Genomic DNA, 26,663 nt, shown 5'->3' on the forward strand with positions numbered 1-26,663 from the left:
ACATTATGCACTATTCACTAAATTATCATAAAAAACGTAAGAAGAAAGTAGCATTAAGTTGTACTTCACAAGATTCTTATTACCTATGAATTGCACGTTATTCGCATAATGCTTTTTGTCTATTGATATTATTTTTTTTCTGTGTGCGAAAATAGACGTTGGCCAATGATGACAACGACGACGATGTTATGTCACTAATCGTGGATACATTCACTGACGACGAAAGAAGTTGAGAACGGTATCACAACGTCTAGTACCGTATTAATCAGATAGATGCTTAATTAATTTCATTGCTGACATAATCAAAATAAAAGCAATTTAATAAATTAGCACGCCGCGTAGAAAGCACAATATATGTAAAAGAAATATGCCTCCTTCAAAAAGATCTTCGTTAATATTTATTCGAATAATTACACAGTATTATCTAAAGAAGTTATAAACGAAGGAATATTAAAATTATTGTTTGTCAGGATCGGAAGGCAAGGATATTTTTTTCAATAAAAATATTTCAAATAATATTTCTCTATTTTCTATATTTATAATATTAAGTATTTTAGCATTGTTCGGTACATAATCGACGTAATAACTTACGCTGGGCATCGATCACAGTGATTCTACTATTCTTTCCTTCGTCTCGTTTCGGGGAAATTCGGCTAACAATGACGCGTGGGGAGATGAGCCGATGATCACTCTTGATATTTTTTCGACACTCACTCCTGCTCCAAACTTCAAATAACACTCTTTGGGCATCACAACAAAAATATTCTCGCCCAGATTTTCTTGAGGCTCCGAAATTGAATCCAGAGGTTGAACCAGCGATGCAAGAAGCGGCAATAAAAAGAGATAAACACTTCCTAGAAAACCAAAATAATATTGGCTCGGCGATTGCGAGCGTAGGCTCTGCGTTATCTCTAATACTGTCAGCAGACGAGGAAGGTTTAGACGAACTCTTAATTATAGAAAGACTTTCTGATACGATTAGATTCTTAGCTGATCTTTTTAACAAACAGACAGTTTGTAGGAGAGCATTTATTTTACCGGGCTTAAAACCTAAGTTAAAAGCAGCTCTGGAAAAGACTAAGGCGGAAGAGTTTCTTTTCGGAAAAGAATTGAGTGAAAAAATCAAACAAGTAGGCGTTATGGAAAAAATGGCTAAGACACTTAAAGAACAACCACCTAAGAAGCAGAATACTTTTTTTCCAAAAAACTGGAAAGGCCATCCAGGGAGGACCTGGAACAGTACTCAGCCATATCAACAACAGAACCAATCGAAACGTCGATTTTTCAAGAAGAAGACTCAATATCAAAATCGCTCTCAGAATTCGAGCACCAAGTCAGCAACGGTGAACGACAAGAAAACAACTTAGTAAGTCATAGCTGGTCGTTTAAGTAAATATTTCGAAAATTGGAAAAAGCTAACAAACGATAAATTCGTGTTACAATGTATCAAAGGGTACAAAATACGATTTTGTAAACCAGTACGTAAGTCTTTTGAGTATAAAGAACCATCTAGATCTAATAAGGGAGAAATACTATTAGCTCAAGCAATAGATAAATTATTGAACAAAAAAGTTATTGTACGAGGCAAAGAAGAAACAGGTCAATATTTATCACCTTATTTTTTAATTTCCAAACCGAATGGGGAATACCGGTTTATTCTGAATTTAAAAGGATTAAATAAATTTATACAAACAGAACATTTTAAAATGCAGGACTTAAGAACAGCTTCGAGATTAATTCTACAGGATAATTTTATGGCATCATTAGATTTACAGGATGCGTATTACCTTATATCAATAGATAAATCTTGTAGGAAATACTTGCGTTTCAAATTCCAAGATAATATATACGAATTTACGGTACTCCCTTTCGGATTATGTACTAGCCCTTATGTATTCACAAAAATCATGAAACCTGTCATGGGCTATTTGAGAGCGCAAGGTTTATTGTCAGTAGACTATTTAGATGATATGTTATTAATAGGAAAAGATTATAAAGAATGTTACATGAATATAAAAGTAACGAGGATTTTACTAGAGTCATTAGGCTTTATTTTAAATAAGGAAAAATGTAGATTAATTCCGTCAAAACAATGTAGGTTTTTAGGTTTTGATATTGATTCACACAAGTATATAATATCGCTTTCCAAGGAAAAGAAACAAAAAATTCTCGATTTAATAAGTAACATGATTAACAGATCAGAGTGTAAAATAAGAGACTTTGCACAGCTAATAGGAAATCTAGTGGCAGCGTGCCGTGGAGTACAATATGGTTGGGTTCACATTAAGACGCTTGAAAGAGAAAAAGAGTTAGCCTTGATTTTTAATGGTGTAAATTACGAAGGAAAAATGCTAATTTCAGTAGGAATAAAAACCGATTTACTCTGGTGGGAAAGAAATCTTCCCAAAGCGTTTGCCAATTTCAAAAACACATCGATAAATAAAGTAATTTTTACAGATGCATCAACTTCAGGTTGGGGAGCAGTATTAGAAAATAAGGAAATTCATGGATTTTGGACGAAAAAGGAAAAACGAGAACACATAACTTAATAGAACTAACTTATTAGAACTAACTTATTAGAACTAAAGGCAATCTGGTTAGCATTACAATCTTTTGAAGCAAAAATTAAAAACTGTCATATTTTATTGAGGGTAGACAACACCACAGCTATCGCCTACATCAATAAAATGGGAGGCATTAAGTACCAAAGATTTAATACAATAGCGATGCAGATATGGCATTGGGCAGAGAAAAATAACATTTGGTTACACGCGGAACACATACCATCAAAACAAAATTCGGTAGCGGATAGATTATCTCGTCTAAGAAATGTAGATACTGAATGGGAACTAGCTGATTATGCTTTTAATGAGAGTACAAATACATTTGGAGTTCCAGAAATAGATTTATTTGCGACGAGTTTTAATACAAAGTGTCAAAAATTTTGTTCTTGGATTACAGAACCAGATGCCTGGGCAATTGATGCCTTTTCAATTTCTTGGTCCGAACTTTACTTTTATGCTTTTCCTCCATTTTCCATGATTTTGCGAACATTAAATAAAATAATTCAGGATAAAGCGAGAGGAATTCTTATAGTACCAAATTGGAAAGCTCAAGCATGGTATCCAATGTTTAGGAAAATGCTAGAAAAAGAACCTCTTATATTCAAACCATCACGACGATTACTATTATCACCTTGCAGGTCAATGATACATCCGATGGCGCAGAACCTTACACTACTATCAGGCATTGTCTCAGGGAAGCTTATTTAAGGAAAAACCTACCTATAAATTGCATAGAAATATTAATCGCATCACTATCGGAAAATACGCTTAAACAATATAATTCATCATTAAAAAAGTGGTGGAATTTTTGCATAAAGAAGAAAAAAGATCCCCTTGTGATCATGACTAATGATCTATTAGAATTCTTAACAATTCTATACAAGGAAGGGGCTTCCTATGGATCTCTAAACTCACATCGATGTGCAATCTCACTAATCTCAGTTAATAAGATCGGAGAAGATCCGATTATTGGTCGTTTTTTAAAAGGTGTAGCAAATCTAAGGCCAACAAATGCACGTTATGCATCCACGTGGGATACGAATATAGTATTAAATAAAGTTAAGACATGGTTTTCCTTAAGTAAACTTAATCTACAAGAGTTAACAGAAAAGACAATCATATTGTTAGCGTTAGGAACTGCGAGCAGAGCACAGACTTTAGCGGCAATTGAGGTGAATAATATTAAAGAAACCAAAGAAGGTTTAGAAATAAGAATTATAGAGCGTACAAAAACGGATAGACCAGGAAAAACTAGACCACTGTTGTATTTGCCTTTTTTTAAAGAAAAACCAGAACTTTGTATTGCGAACACTGTGATTCAATATTTGAGAGTAACGACAAAATTAAGAGAAAATACTAAACACTTATTTATTTCAATAAATAAGCCACATAAAAAAGTAACATCTCAAACAATTAGTAGATGGATAAAGAAAGTTTTACAAAAATGTGGTATTGATATTAGTGTTTTTACATCTCATTCGACGAGACATGCATCGTCATCAGCAGCTTTTATAAATGGACTTGACCTTGAGACTATCAGGAAAGCTGCAGGTTGGTCAGAAGGTTCAACAGTGTTCGCTAAATTTTATAATCGACCGATATCGAAAAATTTTTCTTTTGCAAGAGCTGTGGTAAAATAGTTTTTAATGATGTTTCATTAGATTGTAAAGGATTATATTCAGAATATATTCAGTATTAATTTTAATGCATTTCTGTCTATATTACAAAAATAAATATTTTAAAAGATACTTTATAAATACAAGTGGAGTGAACATGATTTGACCAGAAAGAGAAGAAAGACCACCTGAACTCTAAATAACTACATGTGGTAATCTTGAGAACGAGGCCTGAAATATAATTGAAGATCAAACGAACTTACCTGTAAGTGAAGTTCGATCGAAATTATATGAAGGGCCTCGTTCGAAAAGATTACATACCCACCCTAATTTAAGCAAATCGTTTAAATATTGTTAGAAAAATTAATTTACTGTTCTGTTTTCTCCACCCGATATGAAGCAGGTGATCTTTTCTTTCTGGTCCGGCTTCGCTTACTCTAAAAGAAAATGACGAGACGGGGGCGCTCCTAGAGTAAGCGGGCTTTTTAAAAATCTGAACGTTGTGACTCCTAGCATCTTGAAGAGGTACTACATGTGGTAATCTTTTCGAACGAGGCCCTTCATATAATTTCGATTGAACTTCACTTACAGGTAAGTTCGTTTGATCTTCAATTATATACACATATCAGTATCAAGTTCACAGGTCATGAGAAATCAATTCGCAGCGATCACGGAGGTCAAGCAACGTTCAGCGGAATCGCAACTTGGATGGGTGACTGCTTGGAAATTTCCAAAAAAATATTCCCGAGATTTTTTTTGCAAAAAATGTTTTTTAAAATGTTACACAAATATTGTTTTGTTTATTGGAATTATGTGATGTAATAATATTTATGTGAATATTTTGAAAAAATGGGATGTTTCAATGCAATATTTCAAAAAGCGGACATCTTAATATGTTGCTGCAATCTTCCAGCAATGTTGCAGCAATGTTTCGCAATCAAAATGCAATATTACAATGTTTCAATAAAATCATTCTGCAATGTTCCTGCAATCTCTTTGTGCTGTATGGGTAGATATTAAAGGTACTCACCTACTTGTACTTTTCCAGTAATGACTGCTGTTATATTTCCAGTTGGCACAACAAGTTTTTCGATGGAAAAGACACCTCTCTTACGCCAGAAGTTGAATGTCACATATTTAAAATAAATATAAAGATTACACCGATGAAAATTCCAATTAATGTCAAAAATATTATCATGAATCTGAAATTAAATGATATATTTAGAAAATGAAAGAATCAATTTAAGTGATGATAACTTTAAAAATTAATTTCTACACTTTAAAAATTGTATATCATAAATTAATTTGTTATAATATAAATAAAATCTTACATATTTATTGTTTGGATAATGTTCTAATAATGCAGTGCGTGTATAATTTTTTGGAATATCGCCGTGATATCGCTTTTACGTGGTCTGTACGAATGACAACCTCTTTCGATAAGATACTAAGTCGATCTGAAATGTCTACACTGTAGAGGAGACTTTTTAAACCGACTTGCTACCGAAAGAGATGGTGGGGGAGATTGCGCGGAATAGCACTGAATACACCCTTTTTCATCATTCATTAGGCCTGTTCGTGTTGCTGCCCTTTTTGAATTAATTTCTTTGTCGTCTCTCTCTTTCTTACGATCGAATATATATTTATCTCATCTCGAGTGCAAACATTTTTGGGGATTTCAAGCAACTCGAACAAACCTATTATATGTAAAGCAGTGCTGTCAGCTACTTGCAACTTTCGGCCGGATTTTCGACGCACGCCTATTGCTTCCCTCCAACCGCTCGCGCTTTAGTAACGATGCTGCCGGACGGCGTAACTAACATAAGGAGCGCGACACATCGTCTCAGGACCGTGCGTAATACAAAAGTTATAAGATCATGAGTCATAAAACAGTCTAATTATTTAATGTCTTATAATTCTACAAAAGTTATTGAAATTTTTTTTTTAATATTTTTATAATTACATTTAAGTAATATTTTATTATTACATAATTAAATAATTATTATTATACTATTATTACGTATATTATAACGTACGTGTATTGTAAAATTAAAAATTTGTGCAATTTATTTAAATAATAAATAAATTGCACAAATTTTTAATTTTACAGTACACATACGTTATAATATACGTAATAATAGTATAATTAAAAGTTTTATAAAAATTTATAAAAATAGAAGTTTTATAAAAATTTTTCTGTATTCTATGTCCTTTTTTAACAGTTAAATTATCTTAAAATTTTCCAGATAAAACAATGTATAAATTTATCTTTTATCTAGATAAATTAAATTTAAATCATCTTTATCTTATCTAAGATAACTTTAAATGTAATTTATCTTATTTTTATCTAGATAATTTTAAGTTATCTAAGCGCAACACTGCCGTAGTCGTAAATTGTTTATATCAAAATGCATTAAATAAGACGATGGTTTTGATGGATCGTAAGACTGCATGTTTTTATTATTGGCTTTTGCATATCTGCCAGAACATTGACTTAAGCCGCCACGAATACCTTTTTCAATGAACATAACAGCATCAATGTCTCTGAGCAACTCGAATCTTATACCTGTTTTCTTCAACATTGCATCCCAAAATAATTATCCCAAAATAAAAACTCTACCGGTTTAGCCCGGTGCGTATTACGTAACCACCCTTTCGCTGCTCGGCGGAGGACTATTTCATAATAAGGGCCGGCTTCGCGGCCGTAGTATTTTAAATATTTCGAAAATTGCCTTCCTAGGACACTTCTTGAGTAATGGCAATACTTGGAATATAATCCCGGGGTAATCGGACCGCATAGGCGCCCGAGCATTTAACTTCTCTCTCCTGGTCCCCCGTCCGCCCCGCCTTGCCATCGAGGGAAGCCTCTCTTTTCTCTTCTTCCCTCCCTCCCCCTCTCTCCCATCATCTCTTTTTCTATCTCTTCTCCAAACGATCTTTTTTCCCCTTTTCCGCTTTTGTTTCTTTCCCCTCCTCCCTTCCTCCTTCGACGTTAAAGGTGCAATTTCACGTAGCTATAATATCCAGATATTTACCCCTACTCTATCAAAATTTCCCATAATTTCCCATAATTCCCCATAAATCTCCATAATTTTGGTAGAATGGGGGTAAATATCTGGTTGTTATATCTACGTGAAATCGCACCTTAACGCGCCGCGCCGGTGAGCGCGAGAGAGTTTTTTGTTTGCTTCCTCGCTTCGGAAATCGTTTCGTGTTGGATTAACCGGATTAGATGTATTCCGTAGGATTTATCTCCGCGGAACCATTGCCGAACGGTAGTCTCGGAATAATATACGCAAGGCAGAGAGACACGAGTATCTCGAGACTCCTCGCGTTTTTCCTTTCATCTGCGGATTCCTCTTTTCATGATCTGCTCTCACAACTTTGTAATACTCCACTTTAAATATTTTTCTAACAATTGCTCATGTTAAAATTCTCCATTAAAGTTTTTTTAAAATGGAACGTAGAATAATATTTTATTACCCATGTTTCTTTCGTCAGATTTTAATCTTTGATGTGATAAATAAATCTTACCTAACAATTTTTCTAATTCTTTATTTTTTAGCATACTGTATTTTATAACATCATTTTTATCGGAATTTGGATTAATTTTGTTACATATTAATGTCATTATTAAGACTATATTCCAACCAATGCCACTATTGAAAATTGATATAATCATTATTTAAAAAATCTTGTAAATAATGATTAAAGTGTAGGTTATATTTTAAATTGATGCGTGTATGTGTGCGCGCGCGCGCGCGCGTGTATGTATAAAGGGTAACTTTAAGGGTGTTAGTTATATAAAAAAAACGGGCGCGCCAAGTACACTGTTGCTAGAGATTTTGCTCATCTTTGATTTTATTTGTCACATAATTTGCTGCTCATCGGTATGGGAGTGATCCGTTTGCGATTGATCACAGTTATTTGAGCGGCTGGTGCCTACGCAGTTTTTCCACTGTTTAACACTGTAAATGGTTGGTGGTCAATTGCAACGTGGTCATAATACTTCTACCCCATCGGTAAATATACTTGCTATATTTTTGATTTCACTTCTTTTGATGATATTATATTTGGTTTTATTCATTGTAGTTTTTGTTTGGTTTTGTATTCAATGGAATTGGTCTTCCGGAAAAACCATTAAAAAATAAAACACATTTGCAATAGTATCTCACAGATGATGCAAAAAACTGATAAAAATAATAACATTAATTATGACTTTTGTTTTGTAATAAATTTATGTATCAATACCAATTATCTAAATATTTAAAATACGAGTAGATGCGTAAAATTAAACTTTTATACCTATTAATATGTAATAGGTATACTTATTAATATGTATGTACATATGTACATATATGTAATTCATAGATACTGTTTTTTATAGTTAAATATATTATAAATAATATCTTTCCTTAGAAAAATGTAATACTGGCAATATTGAATTAGCTAGTAATTATTACTTATTTTAAACATTAAAAGTACTAATCAACAGTACTTTTAATACTCATAATAAGTAATAATTACCAATTTAATTTATTAAAAATAAAACTATTATTTTCTTGTCATCTAAGGTAGCAGTCATATTTGAATCGCATCAAACGCGTGGTAAATCGTTCCTTTCTAAGTGCGCATCAACAAAATGAAACTGTACCAATCGCACAGCACAATGAATGCGATCTACGATGTGTGCATCGCCCCCAGGTCTTCTGCGTCCTTTCTCTCTCTCCCATAACCTGGGCCAACAAATTTGTTATTGTCCGCGCGAACCGAGTTGACCAATCAAACTACGGCAGAGCAACGTCAGTAAATATATAGCTATTCAAAGGGTAGCTTCTGGCTCTTTGGCCTCTTAGCTATGTGGGAAACAACCGTCCCACATGTTCTCACACTCACATCTACATGGCATCAGTAACATCTCAGCGGTCCTTGCGAGACGTCGGATCTTGTATGTTAAGTTAGGTATAATTGTTAATAGAAATACTTCCCACGATGGCCTACAGCTTGACTCTTAGAGACGGCCATTTTAGACGAATCCACAAAGTCTTTGAGAACAATTGTTTTACTACGCACACCTTGGAATCGCTAATAGTGTCCCGTTTGGTTCTAGACGGACGGGGGGGTGCGCACGATTGGACACTGCACGATTGGACACTGCACGATTGGACACCACCACTCACAGCGGCCGATACCTAGATTTTTCCGTTGGTTTGGTTAGATAAGTCAAGATGATTGATTGGTGTCCAATCGTGCTGTGTCCAAAAGAGTGTCACCCCGGACGGGTGAGTCTGCATAAATTTTTAATGTCATAAATTTTGGCAATGAAATTGCGATTGCTTTAATGATGCTTCTTTTATCTACGTCTTAGAATTACTTTATATACTATTGTTGTTTTTTGCATTGTAATTTGCAGGATTGGAACGTAACGCGGTTTGTCGTTATCGTTACAATTACTCTTTTTTTATAACGAATCTGTTCAGCGGAAATAACACTAATATTTTTACACTGTAGTTTTATATAATCAGTATAGCTTACTTGCACATTTGAATTTGCATGGTACAATTAATAGACGACGCAATAGACAACGCGTGTAAATTGTCCGCGTATGCAATATTGTAACAGTCACATTTGCATTTGATGATGCTTGTATACGTCTCACAAGGGCAATATACATAACCCGGGTCACCAATTTTGATGAAACTTTACAATTATGTAGTATTAGTATAGAAGTACTAAATGCTAAACGGAGACGATGCACCAGGACTTCCAATCTCCCGTATATTTCGATGAAGCCAGCGTTAGTGGCGTCCTCGCTGTAACACCTCAAGTAAAATGGAACTACTTGCTACTAAGCAATATCTGTTGGCAATATTTAGATATCTGTCGATAATAGTTAATATTAATAATAATTATGGAAAAAAGAAAACATTATGAAGAAAACACTGGTAGTGATAAAATTGTCATATTTTATTTTGCATAAAAGTAAAATACAAAATGTATTATGTATATTTACTTAATTAATCATACATTAGAGATTAAATATATCAAAATATAAATAAAGCAATAAATTCAATTAGCAATAAAATAAATTAGCAATAAATCAATAAGCAATACACAATAAATTAATTTTCAATACAACTTGAATAAGAATTCTAGTCGCAGCTAAATCTTTGTGCTTGTTTTATTTGTGTGATTTTATACACTTTCCTGAAATTCAATAAACTGTTCGCCGAATTGTTTTTTCAGTATAACAGAGCCCTGCGTTGAACCCTGGCTGAGGTGATATTTTTTGCAATAAATTCTTTGCAGTTTTTTGAGGGGGAAGAGGAGAGTTAATATTAATTTCAATTTTAATAATATGTGATATTAGTAAAATCTTGTTCAATGTAGGGCTGTGTTATGACTGAAAAAACAATTCGGCACACAGTTTATTGAATTTGAAGAAAGTATAAAATCACACAAATAATACAAGCACAAAGATCTAACTGCAACCATAGAAGACATTCTACTTTTACATATATGTAACATACATAATGTCTGTTTATCGCAAACTAGGATAAATTGAAAAGATTGTAAATTATGAAAAAGGCACTGTTTTAAAAAAAAGGATTTTAACAAAATCAATTCAATTGTATGCGTAAGAAAAAAGTAGTTAACTTATTAATATTGCAGTAATCCTAGTTTATGCTGTTACGTCCGCGGATTCGCGAGGTTGCGATCCGGGACGTGGATCTTGCTCGTTAGTTAGTTTTGGTTGGATTTTGCTTCTGAGATATAGGCAGCTCAAGCAGCTGTCACCAGTCGTGGCTCGGAGTCGTGCGGTAACACGCCCCGATACACGACAATTCGTTTATGCAGGTACGAGGAGAGATTTTGGGAGGAGATATATATATATATATATATATATATATATATATATATATGTGTGTGTGTGTGTGTGTGTGTGTGTGTGTGTGTGTGTAATTGTGTAATGAATACGCAGTGAATTTGGAAAGGTTTAATAATATTTTACTAAAGTCGAAGGAGTTTGGACGTGCGTGATTGAGCTTGGCGTGGGGTTAAATGAATGACAGAGTGTGCACGATAGTTGAATTGATAGCATATATTTCTGATAGCATAAGGAAACTACAGAAAAGATAATAACTGTACGGCCTAACCGCGGGTACAATAAAAATTCCCGTGTCGATCCCGAGTCAACCTTAAATTGATTTTTTCGCCTTCGGTAATGATCAGCAGTCTCCGCGGGGTCGGTGCCGCGGTCCCTTTTCGGCCCATGGCTTCTTGAAGAGATGCATTGAATCAGTGAGAAGGATTGCCACGTGAATGTATAAATGAGCCGATGACTTACCCGTCTTCTGAAGAACGATTTCAACGCAATAGCGATTGATAGAGAGAGAGGTCAGTATGAATGATCCACGAATTTTAGTAAGACAAATTATTACTAATAAGAAACTAATCGAAAATACGAGTATACGTTGTGAGAGACGAATCCGCTGGGTCGGAGTGAACACCCGTTAGAACGCCCCCTTGGAGGTGGATATTATTCGGGAAAAGAGGAGACGGTAAATGCGTCAAGGAGTCGCGCTAGCGAGTCTTTCTCGACGGAACAGGAAAGGAAGAAGGACGGTGTCGAAGAGTCGCGTTAGCGAGTCTTCTTCGACGCCGTAGGAGAGGGAGAGAGGGGAGACGTCGGAAAGTCGCTTTCGCGAGTCTTCTCCAACGCTCGGATGAAAGGGAGGGAGGCAGAGAAACGAGTGAGGCCACACTCTAGCTAATGCTAGATGTGGTTCAACCCTCAGGATCTCTGATGGGAAGGGGAGAGAGGGAAAGAGGCGATTCGACCGGAGCCACCCCGAAGACCAACGTCTTCGTCAGGAGTAAGACCCACCCGTCGCTGAGATCGTACCTGGAGGTCTGCACGTTGGCGGTCGCCGATGGCAGCGATTCTCGCTCGACCAACAAGACTGATCTGAATTTCGAGCTCCGATTTCGCTCCTTATAGAGGTAAGGATATGGGCAAGAGGTGTCGCGGGACGATTCCTCAGGTTCGCGTAAAATTCGGAGCGATAGTTTTTCGTAACGTGTGGCCCTTAGAAGTCCGCCCCGCTCCGCGACCGCGCGGCTTGCGCCTATAGTTCACGCGAGCGCTTGTAGACTTCTCCGGGGATCGCGACTCGCGGGGGCACCGCGTACCAAGCCCCGACGCGAAATCCAGTGCTCAGAAAATTAATAGAATTTAATAGAAATTATATTATAATTAAGAGTGTGCGAGGCGATAGCGCCAAGCACATGCAGTAGTTTTACGTATAAAAAGTTAAGGTTTTATTATCGTTCGTAAGAGATTAATTGATTCAAAATTGTTTATCATTTTTATTGGCCGCGATTTTAAAGTTGTTTCGATCCGAGTTGCATGGCGCAGCAGTAGAAAGCGTTCATGAGTGGATCACGTTTCGATAATTATAAATTTGCCGTGCCTAATATTTTATATTAAAGTGGAAAGATGAATAGAATTCCAAAGCGCGGAGCTTGGCGGTATTAGAGAGGGTCGCGAGCCGAGGGGTCGGCGCGCACGATGTTTGTCTCGCGTCGATGGACGCTCGCGGGTGTTACGCGTCGAGGAGGCGGTACCGTGATGTAGCCAAGCCGTATGAGATTTGAAATCGAGCGATATCGATTTATGATACTGATGTAGGATTCATTAATTGATCGGAGAATGTTGCCGGGTTCTAATTAGGCTATTATTAGTACGGATGGCGCGGAAAAATAAAAATTTTCTCGCCAAACAATGCAATAAACACATATATATTTTACATACATATATATACAGGGTGTCCCAGACCAATGTATAAAAATTACTACGATGAAGTAGAAGGGATCGAGATAAATCAAAAAGTCTAATAACAGTTTGCAATATTTGCAATAATTTTTGTGTAATAAAATATTAAAGTCAGCCGAATAAGAGCGCGCGGAGAGGCAAACGGTTGGTCACCTGAGCCGTAAGACCGTCTCGACGCGGTACGGTGCCAAGCTATCTTTTCCCTTGCCGCGCGCCACTTACCAACGCCTACAATCGGGCCGTAGTGGGCGGTCAGACGAGCGACCGCTTGTCTCTCCGCGCGCTCTTATTCGGCTGACCTTAATATTTTATTACTCAAAAATTATTGTAAATATCGCAAAATGATATTATACTTTTTCATTTATCTCGATCCTTTCTACCTCATCATGATAATTTTTATACATTGGTCTGGGACACTCTGTGTATATATATATATATATATATATATATATATATATATATATATATATATATATATATATATATATATTATATATGCGAAAATTGAAATAGATAGTTTAAGAGGATGCTATAGTGACCGAAGAACTTCCTCGACGTCGGCATTAACCAACTTTTATGTTATGCTACACTATGCGTCTTGTATATTCAAGCTCCAACGCGATAATGACCTAATTGTGATAAAGTGCTCTGCCCCCCGCCCCCCTTCTTCTTATGCTCCAAACAGTTTCTGCAGTTTCCTAATTTGCTTGTAGAATGCTGACTTGCTTACTTTTTTTAATTTGGCACTTGTCCCCTGTAATTAGTCGGGGCGATAACGATTTGATCATACAACAAAATTTAATCTTGCTTTCAATGCTAAGAACAACGATTGTTCTGCCAGCCGATTGTAATGCAATCGACAGGCATAAAAATATGCCTATAATGAAACAAAAAGCGTCCGAACACGTAGGCGGTCCCAAACGAACTTTGTGGAATGCTGACGACGTCTTTTGGGAAATCGTGAAAGAAAACTTGAAGATATCTGAAAGTGGTTGAGAGCTAGAGAGAGAAGGGGGGGGCGGGATATAGAGTGTAGAATTTATGACATCCTTTTTAAAACTACATTCCAAAATATCCTCGAGGAAAATTTGACCCGATATAATACAGTCTACGTTACGTGTACTATATATTTCAAGTAAAATTTTTCTTGGAAAGAATGTTTTGGAGTTTAACCCAAGAAACTATTATTTTATTAGGTATGGGTATTTGTCACGTAATCATTAAACGCTACAAAAGGTTTATTTTTTACTCCAACCTTTTATTTCTCTTTTTTTCGTGAAACTTTTTTAATTTTTTTTTTTTATCTCATTCATTAATATTTATATCTTTTTTTGTCAAACTTTTTCATAGATTTGTTCACATAAAATAAGCTCTATAAAAAAACAAGATTTTTTTCTTTATGAGAGTTATAGACATGAAAATGAAGTTATTTATATTTATGATTTTTTTAGTAGAATTTTATTGATCTTCATTATATAAAAATTTCTGCATTGCAAATCTCGTTAAATGATTTCTATTTCTTACTTTAAACTTTTACTTGTGCATATTTTCTCAAAATTATTTTGCACTTTTTGCGACACATGGGACATAGATTTGCAGCAACTTGAGATTCATATGCCAAGCAGACAAGCTAATCATTAGAAATGTCTAATAATAACGATATTCTTTGCATTTCTTATCACACTTATATATTTCACATCTCTCTTTCTTGCCGTGATATCTGACATTAATTAATATAAATTTTTTCTAATAGAAGAAAAAAGAAACCTCTTCGAGGTCATTCCCCTTCGGAATTACGTTTGAATCGATGTTATTTGGTCGGTTAAACTAAGAGAGATATATTCTTTTGTTTACTAATTTTTTTTTTAATAAAAGAAAACATACAAAGTTAAATATTCTTGGAGAAGTCATTTAGAAGTAGTAGGTAGTAAAACGACACAAGTATCGTTTTATTTTTCTTAATATTTAAATAAAACTTTTGTGTCACTAATTGTGAATGGAAAATACCCGGTCAGAGCAACTGCACGATTATATCATACAGACACTTCTTCACTTTCTTCAGAAAAAGGTGGTCAACTTCACAGAAATCACTTTCTCTCCTACTGACGATGAACGTCGATCGAACGCACGTTGTCCCACTATTTATACTTATTGCTAGGTGCAGACACAGTTGATTCATTCAAAGAAACTTACAAGCAGAAATATCGCTTGTTTCAGATTAATTGAATAAAATCACACAAACTTTTGCTAATAACCACAAAGCATTTCTCTCATTTTCTTGTTGTTTCTTCGTTGGGTTAACAGAATGTAATAAATGATAGAGAATGAGTCATTATAGATAAAGCAAATGGTGATGCTGATATTGCGAAACAGCGAAAAGAAAGCTAGTAATCATAGCAATTTCAGAAGCGTCTATTTTATATTGAAAAATATGGTAATTTTGCGTTACTAATATTTTGTAATTTATGTCATTGCAAATGTAGCGATTAAAAACATATAAGAAAAAAATACTCACACAGAAAAATACATACTGTAAATTACTTGAATTAAGTAAATATTACTTATTCAAAATATCAAAAATATTTTTCACATTTATCATGAGTATTAAATTTATTAAATGTATTCTGAATCTTGATTATTTAATACTTCAAATAAGAATATTAAATTAAAACAAAAGTTTGATTTGTTCACTATTCTGATTTTTTAAATAAAATTTTATAATGTTGTTCAAAAGAATATAAATTTCTTTTATTAGTTCATGATAATAAACTTTTTTAAATTTGTAAAGCATATTATTAAACTGTTATCAAGAAAATATTCTTTGTTAAAGAAAATCTTTAAATTAATAAATTGAGTAATCGCTTTTTTTCGCAGTAGAATTGATATCTTTCTATGTACGTAGTGCTGTTGTGTCAAAGAGATGATTAATATGAGGAAGACTAGTTCGAATTATTAATGCTTTCCATTCTGATTTTGCATAACAAAATATTTTAATACATAACGCGCATGCATTATAATGCCCTTGCATAAGATGGTCACATTCCTTACTGATTCAGCAGACAACTTATATTTAACATATGCGTCTGTCTCGAGAGTAATCAATTCGCGGCACACCTACCCTAAGTAAACAAGAAAAAAAAAATGAAAAATGATGCAATAAAATAACCGTATTTTATTAAAATTTATTTTTACTTGCGCTCTCTGGCGCTCGTTTTACTATAAATGCATCATTAACATTAAAAACGTTTGATACTAATTCTTTAATAATAAAGTCAAACATTAATACTGGTGAATGACAAAGTCAAAGGTTTTATTAAAAATAAAATTTAAGTATAGTTGTAAGTTTTTGTCTACTTTAGAGAAGAATATATCGAAGTTATTGTAGTCGATTTTTCGCGATGCCGATTGGTTCTCTCGCTGCGCTAACTTCGTGAGCGGCCATCATCGCGGAGATCTCGTATTTTGATTATGTGTATTGAGAGGTTAATAGTGTAAAGGCTGTAAGGGACTGGCTTGCAAGTCCGAGGCCGGTATTTATAGTCGATTCTTATATTTAAAATCATTTTAAGTATCATCTTAAGATGCCATCAACCAATCAGAGAGCCGTATTAGCATCTTAAGACGTTACTTAAGACGATCTTGAAATAAAAATCGACTATGAATACCGGCCCGAGTGGATTGTCAGGAAGCCGGAAGAGGGGACCGGAGAGCACACGGAGGTTCACAATCGGATTATTTAAGAATAACACTGTTTTATTCTCCAGCGTGGTTACATCGAGCGACCATACCCACGCAACACAAGGACGTCCTTTAGACGTCCAATGGACGTCGCGGTCGGACATGTCTTGACGTCCAGATGACATACTAATTGTGTCTCGTAGACGTCTAGGAAACGTCCTTCGGACGTACAATGTACCTTCTGACGTCAAATGGACGTCGTTAGGACGTCTCAGTAGGACATAAAAAGGACTTTTATAGACGTTGTTTGGACATTATTTTATATTGCGCGATTAGGACTTTATTTAGTAAAAAATGATATTTATTAGTAAAAGTAGTATTAACCCTGCCGAAAATGTGAGATTAAATCCGATTAAAAAAAAAGTAATTCGAATCAATCGAGATTTTTGCACCGAAAATATGGTGTAAAGACAGATTGAAAATATTATAAAATCGGAACCCAGATAGATTTTTGTTAAAACAGAATACATTAATATAAAACGTTATAAATGTTTAATTTACAAAAAAATATTTCTTGTATTCTTTTCGTTGAAAAAGACTAAAAAAAGATTAAATTTGAATTAAATATTTAATTTTCGTACAAGATTAAGTAACAAACAATACAAATTGTTATTTACATGTAAATAATTATAAAAATTTATGTGGAACAGCGTTTCACACACACACGTCACATTTGAAAAAACTGAGAGCGAGTATTCGTCTCGAGGTTACAACAAACAGCTCCTAAAAGTCTTACTGAAGTCATGAGTTGGGGAGTCGGCCGCGGTGGCGCCTAGATATAACGCCCGTGGCCGCATTCGACTCACGAGAAGATCTCTCGCGGCGTGGCCGCCTAGCGGTGGTGCCAGCACTCACTTGTTAAATTCATTTCAATCCGAAATTACAGGATTTCATAAATTATAATTAAATCGAATTTTAATGTATACATGTATTTGATTCACAGAATCATGTAAACAGATGTGATTCTGTAAATCAAATATATATATAGTACCTTTTATTATACCTGCTAGATGTATAATTACTTTCTTTATATTTTAAGTTTACGTTCCAAAACGTTTTTTCTGAGAAAAATTTTACTTGATATAATATACGTTTATGATATAATATTGATATAATATTATTTATTTATATTTTGAGTAGGATTTTCCTCACAAATAAAATAGCCATTAAATAGCATATTAAATTAATCGTTATAGTATTATACATATAATTTAAATATTATATATATTGAAATATTAAATATTAACGAATAATATATTTTATTAAAAAGCTATATACTGTATATTAAAGCTTCTCATATTATCAAAATTTGTAGTTTATGTTTATATATGGTTAAATATATCTTTCGTTAAATATTTTTTAACACGAAAAATTATCTTTATAATTTTATAACTTATAAAATTCTTGTGTTATAATAATAATGATAATGATGATAATAATAAAAATACTCAACTTCGTTGACATATATGTATATAGCGGACCTTTTCGGAACGTACCACCAATATCTGCAAGACATTTAAAGGACGTCCTTAGAATATCTTCAAAATGTCTTATTTAATATAAAGAACAACGCAATTTTCGAATGCATATTTATTATGTATGTATACATATGTTAAATATTACGAATCATCCCAAATATGTCCTGCGGATGTCCTACAAACGTCATACTGCAGCTATGATAAACCAGGATGTCCTTCGGACGTCTTTGGAACGTCCTATGGACGTACGAGATACTAGGACATTACAAGGACTTTTGTGGTCATGTATTGGACGTCCGGGGACGTCCATGTGTTGTGTGGGTAGTTGATTGTAGTTCAAGAATTTTTGTTTGCAGTTGAAAAATAAATATGTTATCGGTTTTTAAAAAGCAATAAAGAATTATTTAATAGCTACAGCTTAAATGGCATCAGACTTCAATCTAATATTGTTTGTAGTTGTTTGTAGTTTAAAAATTATTTTTATAATTTAAAAGTAAGTATATTATTGATTTTTAGAAAACATTTAAGGATTAATTTTTAACTGCAGCACAAATGTCATCACAATTTCTGTTTTTAAGCATCCTTACTTTTAACCTACAAAAAAATTCTTGAATTGCAAACAATTTCTACAAACAATTTTATATAAAAGTATAATACCATTTGAGTTATTGTTATATAATAATTTATAACTGGTTTAAAAAAATCGAAAACATACTTATTTTTAAACTATAAACAAAAATTCTTAAACTACAAACAACTACAAACAATTTCAGATTGAAATTTGATACCATTTGAGCTGTAGCTATTAAATAATTTCTTACTGTTTTTTAAAAACCGATAACATACTTATTTTTCAACTGCAAACAAAAATTCTTGAACTACAATTAACTACAAACAAAAACTCTTTCACTACAAACAACTACAAACGATTTTTAATGACGATATGATGTAATTTTTTTTTATTGTAATTTAATACCCAGCTGTTATTTAATAGTCAATTACAAACATATTTTTTATTACAAACAAAAATTTGATACTACAAACAACTACAAACAATTTTATGTAGATGTGGGATGCCATTTGTGCTGTAGTTATAAAATAATTCCCTACTGTTTTTTAAAAATTGATAACGTTCTTATTTTTAAACTATAAACAAAAAACTACAAACAACTACAAACGATTTCAGATTGAAATCTAATGCCATTTGAGCTGTGGCTATTAAATAATTTCTTATTTTTTTTTTAAACCGATAACATATTTATTTTTTAACTACAAACAAAATAATGTTTACTACAATAATCTATAGACAAAATTATACAAGAAACACACTTTAAAATCTGATTTCGTAAAAGTCGGGTGCCAACTTCACGGAGGTAGTTTTTTGTGCATCTTTGGTCGGGGCGAACAAAGCTCTTCTTGAGTAGAGACTCTATAATAATAATTATAGGGTCCCTATTTTTCAGCATCCATACATCATTGAGTGTGCCCAATACCGACGAAGCGTCCAAACACGTTTATTTAAATTAATCTGAACTTAAACTAAACTTAAACTAAAAATAAAGTTAAAATTAAATTTAAACTGAACTCAAATTAAACTTAATAATAAATAAATAAATTATAAATAATGTAGCATTATTTTTTTTACTGAAATCGCAATTAAATCACGAAACGCTCCGCTATTTTTTCACATTTTGTTAAATTATTTTTTATAAAAAAATAATGCAAAAAATTATTTTTTTAATTTTTCTCTAACTGTATGAAGGGGAGAATTATACGGCAGGAAAGAATCTAAAGACATCCTTGTAAATTACTGGTTCAATTAAATTGAACAATAATTAATTATTTATTTTGAGTATGAACAAATGTATTTTCAATGCTTAAAATAAATAATCAATCACTAATCCATTTAATACTGTAAAAGAACTATTACAGAATTATATTATCCAAAACAGGAAAGAAATATTTAAAAAATGTTTTTTAAATGTTTATTTTTTGTTAATATTTATTTTCTCAACTCATTTCGGGAAACAATATTTATTTAACATTTATTTAACTTTTTTTTTTCATTGAAAAATTATTTTAAAAAATGTTATCTCAAAAACATTTTTAAAACATTTATTTAATATTATGTAAACATTTATTTTTTATGAATTAGTCATTTCAGAAAATAATTTCAGTTAACATTTTTTAAACGTTTATTTAACGTTTTATAAATATTTATTTGTCATTAATAATTCATTTGAGATAACGATTTTACAAAATATTTTTTAAATGTTTATTTAATATTATGTAAACATTTATTTGTCATTAATTGTAGATTAGAGAAAATGATTTCAGTTAACATTTTTTAAACGTTTATTTAACATTTGGTTAATATTTAGTTTTTATTAATTATTTATTTAACGAAATAAATTCAGTTAACATTTTTTAAATTGTTATTTAACATTATGCAAACATTTATTCCCCATTAATTTTTTGTTATACAAAATAATTTCAGTAAACGTTTGCATAACGTAATAATTTATTTAATATTTTTTCAATACTTTGTTTCTTTATATGTTCTAACAAAACAAGCGCGCGTTACACAACTTTCGATATTATATAAGTTTCAAATTATAAATTTACTATTAACCCTCGATATACATAACGTCAAAATGCGATCTCTGCGATGACAGTAGCTCACGATCAGTATGTAGCGCGGGAGAACCAAAATCAGCATTACGGAAAAGCGTCAACAATAAACTTTGAAAGATACAATTATCGATTTACAATAACATGCACTTTTTCAGACAGAGAAAGATAGGAGAAATATTTTTCAAGTTTTTATTTTTTATGAATTATTTATTTCAGAAAATAATTTTATTTAACATTTTTTAACGTTTATTTAATGTTTTGTAAATATTTATTTGTTGTTAATTATTCATTAAAAAGTAACTTTAGAAAACATTTTTTTAACGTTTATTTAACATTATGTAAATTTGCTTTTAATTATTCACTTGAGAAAATGATTTTAGTAAATATTCATATTTAATATTTCTTTATATTTCTTAATATTTCTTTAATATTTTTTTAATGTTTATTTTTTATGAAGTACACCCACGGTAATTGATTCTGTTCCTCAGAAAATTTTCCAAACTGAGAAGTTACCATCTTTCCACATACTCGCAGTTCATGATTAATGTAACGACTAGAATTATTGGTCGTTACGTTGATCATGACCTGTAAGTATGTATAGAAAGATAGTGACTTCTTAATTTGCAAAATTTTCCGAGGGACAATATCAATTACCGTTTTTATGTGAAAAAGTCATTTCAGTAAACATTTTTTAAATGCGTATTTAATATTTATCTTATGTTAATTTTATTTATTTTTTTCTAAAAATATATGTTTATTTAATGTTTATTTAACATTTAAACTATTTATTTTTTAATTATTATTTATTTTAAAATCCATTTAAAAAACTCTTAGGTAACATTCATTTAACATTTATTAAATATTTTTTACATTTATTTATTTAAAAGCTTATTTGTAAATTATTTATTTGCGGTCATTTAATATTTAATGATATTATGAACATTAAATATTTCGTTATTTAATATTAAATAAATGAAAAATAAATAATTTTTAAACTAGCTTTTAAATAAATAAATATAAAAAAGATATTTAATAAATGTTGAATGAATTAAGTGTGTGTGTGTGTGTGTGTTCTTTTTTAAATTTAAAAATGAATAATATATTGACAAATGAATAGTTTAAATATTAAATAAACATTAAGTAAATACAATTTTATAAATGAATATTAAGTAAAAAAATTAACATTAAATAAACATTAAAAAAAACGTTTACTGAGATAATTTTGTCACATGCATAGTCTTTCATGAAAAATAAATACTTAAAAAATATTAAATAGATCTTAAAAAAATATTGAGTATATGTTATATAAATGTTTAGTGAAATCAGTTTTTTAATTGAATAATTAATAGCAAATAAATATTTATATAATGATAAATAAACGTTAAAAAAATGTCTTCTATAGTTATTTTTTTAAATTAATAATTAACGACAAATAAATATTTCTCTTGTGTCTGGTCTGTCACGGCAGCAAAATCGTTAACCGTTTATATTCGTTCAAAATGTACATCACAATAATTTTCGTCAATTATTATCATTGGGTATTACATATGAATTTTGTGTCCGTTACAGCGTTTCATCATGTAATTATTTGACAAATCTCGGATCTCGATGTCCTTACATCGCCAATTAATGAAGTGACGGAACTGGTGAATTTTGTACATTATGGAAAGCTTTATCTGGAGTTGTCATCGACCTTCCATGTACAACAGCACTTGTGAGCTGCGACGTAACGAATATAAATCTGCGAAATGAGCGTTTGTAACTGTTTCCTTCGTTTTTCTTTTATCTTTCGTTGGAAAAACTTGTAATTTATTTATTCAAACTATTTATTACGGCTGATGAAGGCTAAGTATAGCCGAAACGTTCTCTTATCAATTGTTATTTGTGTATTAATATAATATATGTTTTTAATTGGCATCCAAATCATTTAACTCGTTTCTCTGACCTAATCTTTATATTTATGTAAATAAATATTTACAAAATGTTAAATAAATATTTAAAAAATGTTTATTTAAATTATTTTTTTAATTAAATAATTTATGAAAAATAAATAATATGAAATACTTAAATAATATAAAATTAACATTTAAAAAACGTTTTTAAGAAATTATTATTTTAAGTAAATTTTTAATGAAAAAAAATATTAAATAAATGTTGAATAAATATATTTTCCCGGGTTGAGGAAATAAATTTTAATGAAAAAGGAAACATTTAAAAAACATTTTCGGTAAATTTTAAAAAAAACGTTTCTTTCGGAATGAAATGGATTTAACAAGTGAGTGCTGGTGCCACCGCTAGGTGGTCGAGTTTATACTTCAGTGAGCACATATATATATGAGCTGCTTGAGACGAAAACTCGCTCTCATTCTTTTTAAATATGATGTTTGTGAAAAGGTTTGTATGACATTAAAAAAAATTTTTTTTAATCGAAAAAAGGGGACTATACCCATTATTTTTAACGTTTTTGGAAACGTTTTTAAAAACGTTATTTACATGATTTTAAAAACATTAAAAAAATTATTTCTCCTGATTATTTTAAAATTTTAAAAACCATTTTCCGTAAACCTTAAAAAACGTTTTTTTACCGTTTAATAAATTTTTTCTTTAAATATTTAAAAAATGTTTTTATAACATTTAACAAACATTTTTTTTAAGTTAAAATAAAAGTTTTTTTTAATGAAAAAAAGGGGATTATACCCATTATTTTTAACGTTTTTGAAAACTTGTTTAAAAACGTTTTTTAAATAATTTTTAAAACATTTTTTAAATATTTCTTTCCTGCTTGGAATATAATTATTATATAAGTATAAATCTTTTTAGAATATTTATTTTTAATAATTTAACATAGAGTAACCAAATTATTATAAAATAACAGACATATATTAACATAATTAAATCAAACATTAAATAAATGATATTTACGTAAACGTAATAATCATTCAAATAATATTCATCTTATAAGTTATAAACATAATATCCCAGGCAGCACACAATATTTAAAAAGTATTTACTATAAAAAAATAAAACATCTAAAATATTTATTTATTTAAAATATACCGTTACCATTTTTCGAATAATCATTTAAAGAAATGCGCGTCTTGAATTTGCCTTGATACTCGTGCAAATTCAGATGGCTAGGCATTTCTGTCCTCGTGAAAAAATTAAATATGAACTGCAAATGTCCTGAATTACGCCAGTTGTTCCGAGTTACGCCACTAATGTGTATCAAATGACGCCACCCTATCTGTGTGCTGGAAACCCTTATTATATTTTACAAAAACTATATTTTTATATGATATATTCTTTATTGTTTTATCATTGTTTAACTATTACTCATGCAAAACTAACATTTTGTATTACAATTCAGAATTATTTTATTTTATCATTTTACAGGTTACATTGTAATAACAATTTAAGAATAAATTTAGTCATGGATAGTTAAAAGTGATAGATTCTTGACATGGGTTTTTGGGAACCGTTTTTTACACAAAATCACATTATATATACGTTTACTAACTTCAATGGAGTCATTTGATACACTATGACGACTGCTTTCCGATAATGTTTAAATACTTTTAATTAGCTGTGTTTTAGTATGGACACAAAACAAATTATGGTGGCGTCATTCGGATCAGTGGCGTAATTCGGTACATCTATTTTAATTATATACAGAGATCTGATAATTAATGATAAAACTCTCGCATAAAAGTATTTTTCTATGTTGCTAAAAGATTACGTTTTAATACGAAAATGATAAACATTCACGTTTCAGAGCATGGGCCCAAAGTTACGCGCCATTTTTGTGTAGCCATTGCCGCTAATAAACAACTTTCCTAACAACCTTGACCGCGCATTTGGATTTGACGGAGGGCTGGACTAATTCAGCTTTTTATTAATTTATAACTCATTTTGCGAAAATCACAAAGTGATATAGAACTTTTTGACTCACTTTGGTCCATTCTATTTGTAGGCAAGAGTTTTATTATTAATTATCAGACATCCTGTATATATAGTTGTACTAATCATATCATTTAACAAATTTAACAATATTTCTATACTTACATTAATTCTGGTATTATAACTTTTATAATCCATAAAAGATAGTTGAAATGCTATTTGTTCACATTTTTACAGTTGTAGCAACTATTTTTTTTTCTGAGTATACCCGTACAGCACAGAAAATTCCAGCAACGTTGCAATGTTGCAGACTGCAATGCAATATTACGGAGACATTGCAGAAACATAAATTAACAATATGCCTGCAACATCGCATGGCATATGCCAGTAATATTCCGGAAACATTGCAATATCATAATTTTTTAATAAAGTAGTGGCAATAAAGAGCCAAAGCAGAATATTCGCGTATAATAATATATTAATTTAACTCATCCATAATTATTCATCCTTTAGTAAACTAAGATCGGGCGACGTTACTAAATTTTCCGCTGAATCTCTACGTTCCCTAAGAGTAGAACCGTCCATACAGAGTGATTCAGAACGACCCATGTGTCCCTGTAAAGATGTGTTCTTGAATAAATTCTGAGACGACTTTTCCTGTACGAAAATTTTATCCAACGCTTACTTTTTGAATAATAAGAGGATAAAGTTAGCGAATCACGGGCCGTATACACATGCTAGACAAAGGCGACGCAACTCACGGGCGCTTACCCGTGTCGAACGGTGAGTTCCGCCGCCTTTGTCTACCAATATTTTTTAATTGTTTTTTTAATAATAATTTTTTATATTTAATTTAATTATTGTATTATATTGATATATATTTTTTAATTGCATCTTATTTAAACAAATAACAGAAAAGTTATTCCAGATGCTATTCTGCATTTGCAAAATTAGTAAAAAAAACTATAATTTTATATTTGTTTATATAAATATTGTGCTTTAATTATACATATTTCATTTTTTCGGTAACGTATATTGACCTGATCTATCAGTTATATTTCAGGCCTGGTTCTCAAGATTACCACATGTAGTACCTCTTCAAGGTGCTAGGAGTCACAACGTTCAGATTTTTAAAAAGCCCGCTCACTCTGGGAGCGCCCCCGTCTCGTCATTGCTTTTCTTTGTGCGCGAGGGGTCACTTCGTTCCAGTAAAAGTTAATTATATTTACATAGTTTAGCGTTATTTCAGGATACAAAATGCCAAAGAGACATAGAAAGTCAAGTGATAAGGATTCAACGGAAAGATTGGAGAAAAAAATCCGAAAATATCAAAAGATATTGAGCAATCGTCAGGAAGTAGAATTGGAGGTTAGAATCTTCCGAAAAACAGATTGACCCGCAATTAGATCTCGGTAAGTAATTAGATCAATAAAGTAGGATAACTTCAACACCAGTGAGCTTACACGAGAGGTAAGACAGACTGAAAGTATAATTTCGCACATAAGGCAGATTAATGTATCTCAATCTAAAGTCCAGTGAGCTTACACTAGAGGTAAGACAAACTGGAAAAATTATTTTGCACATAAGACAAATAATGTATCTTAACCTAAAGACCAGTGAGCTTACACTCGAGGTAAGACAGGCTGGAAGAATAAACTTGCACAAGAGGCAAGTGAGGTTAAATTAATGTCGAATTCTCTATAAAAATCATATTTGAAAAAATATCTTGCCTTGGTTTTTTGTTTTAAGAACATGAGGAGATCTTAGATCGGGAAAACGTCGAGAATATGCCACCCGACGAAAATTGTGTAACCGAAGAAATTTTGAAATTGCTGGGAGACAATCCAAAGATCTCTAAGGCAGTTAAACCTAAATTACACAAGGACATATCAGACCGACT

At 31.7% G+C, this 26,663-nt stretch overlaps 1 protein-coding gene across 1 annotated transcript; it reads left to right on the forward strand.

The window, feature by feature from the left end:
* The first annotated feature begins 671 nt into the window (after positions 1 to 671).
* On the forward strand, positions 672 to 26,169 carry LOC113003669. The gene is made up of 2 exons (XM_039451950.1): positions 672 to 1,366; positions 26,013 to 26,169. Coding segments are annotated over exons 1-2 (549 nt in total). The 5' UTR covers positions 672 to 818; the 3' UTR covers positions 26,014 to 26,169.
* Positions 26,170 to 26,663: the final 494 nt, after the last annotated feature.

The sequence above is a fragment of the Solenopsis invicta genome, chromosome 7, assembly GCF_016802725.1.
Source record: "Solenopsis invicta isolate M01_SB chromosome 7, UNIL_Sinv_3.0, whole genome shotgun sequence".
Taxonomy (NCBI): Eukaryota; Metazoa; Arthropoda; class Insecta; order Hymenoptera; family Formicidae; genus Solenopsis; species Solenopsis invicta.

What these genes read in the sequence shown, in the direction of transcription:
- LOC113003669 (XM_039451950.1), top strand. Translation starts at nt 819, where the DNA reads ATGCAAGAAGCGGCAATAAAAAGAGATAAACACTTCCTAGAAAACCAA.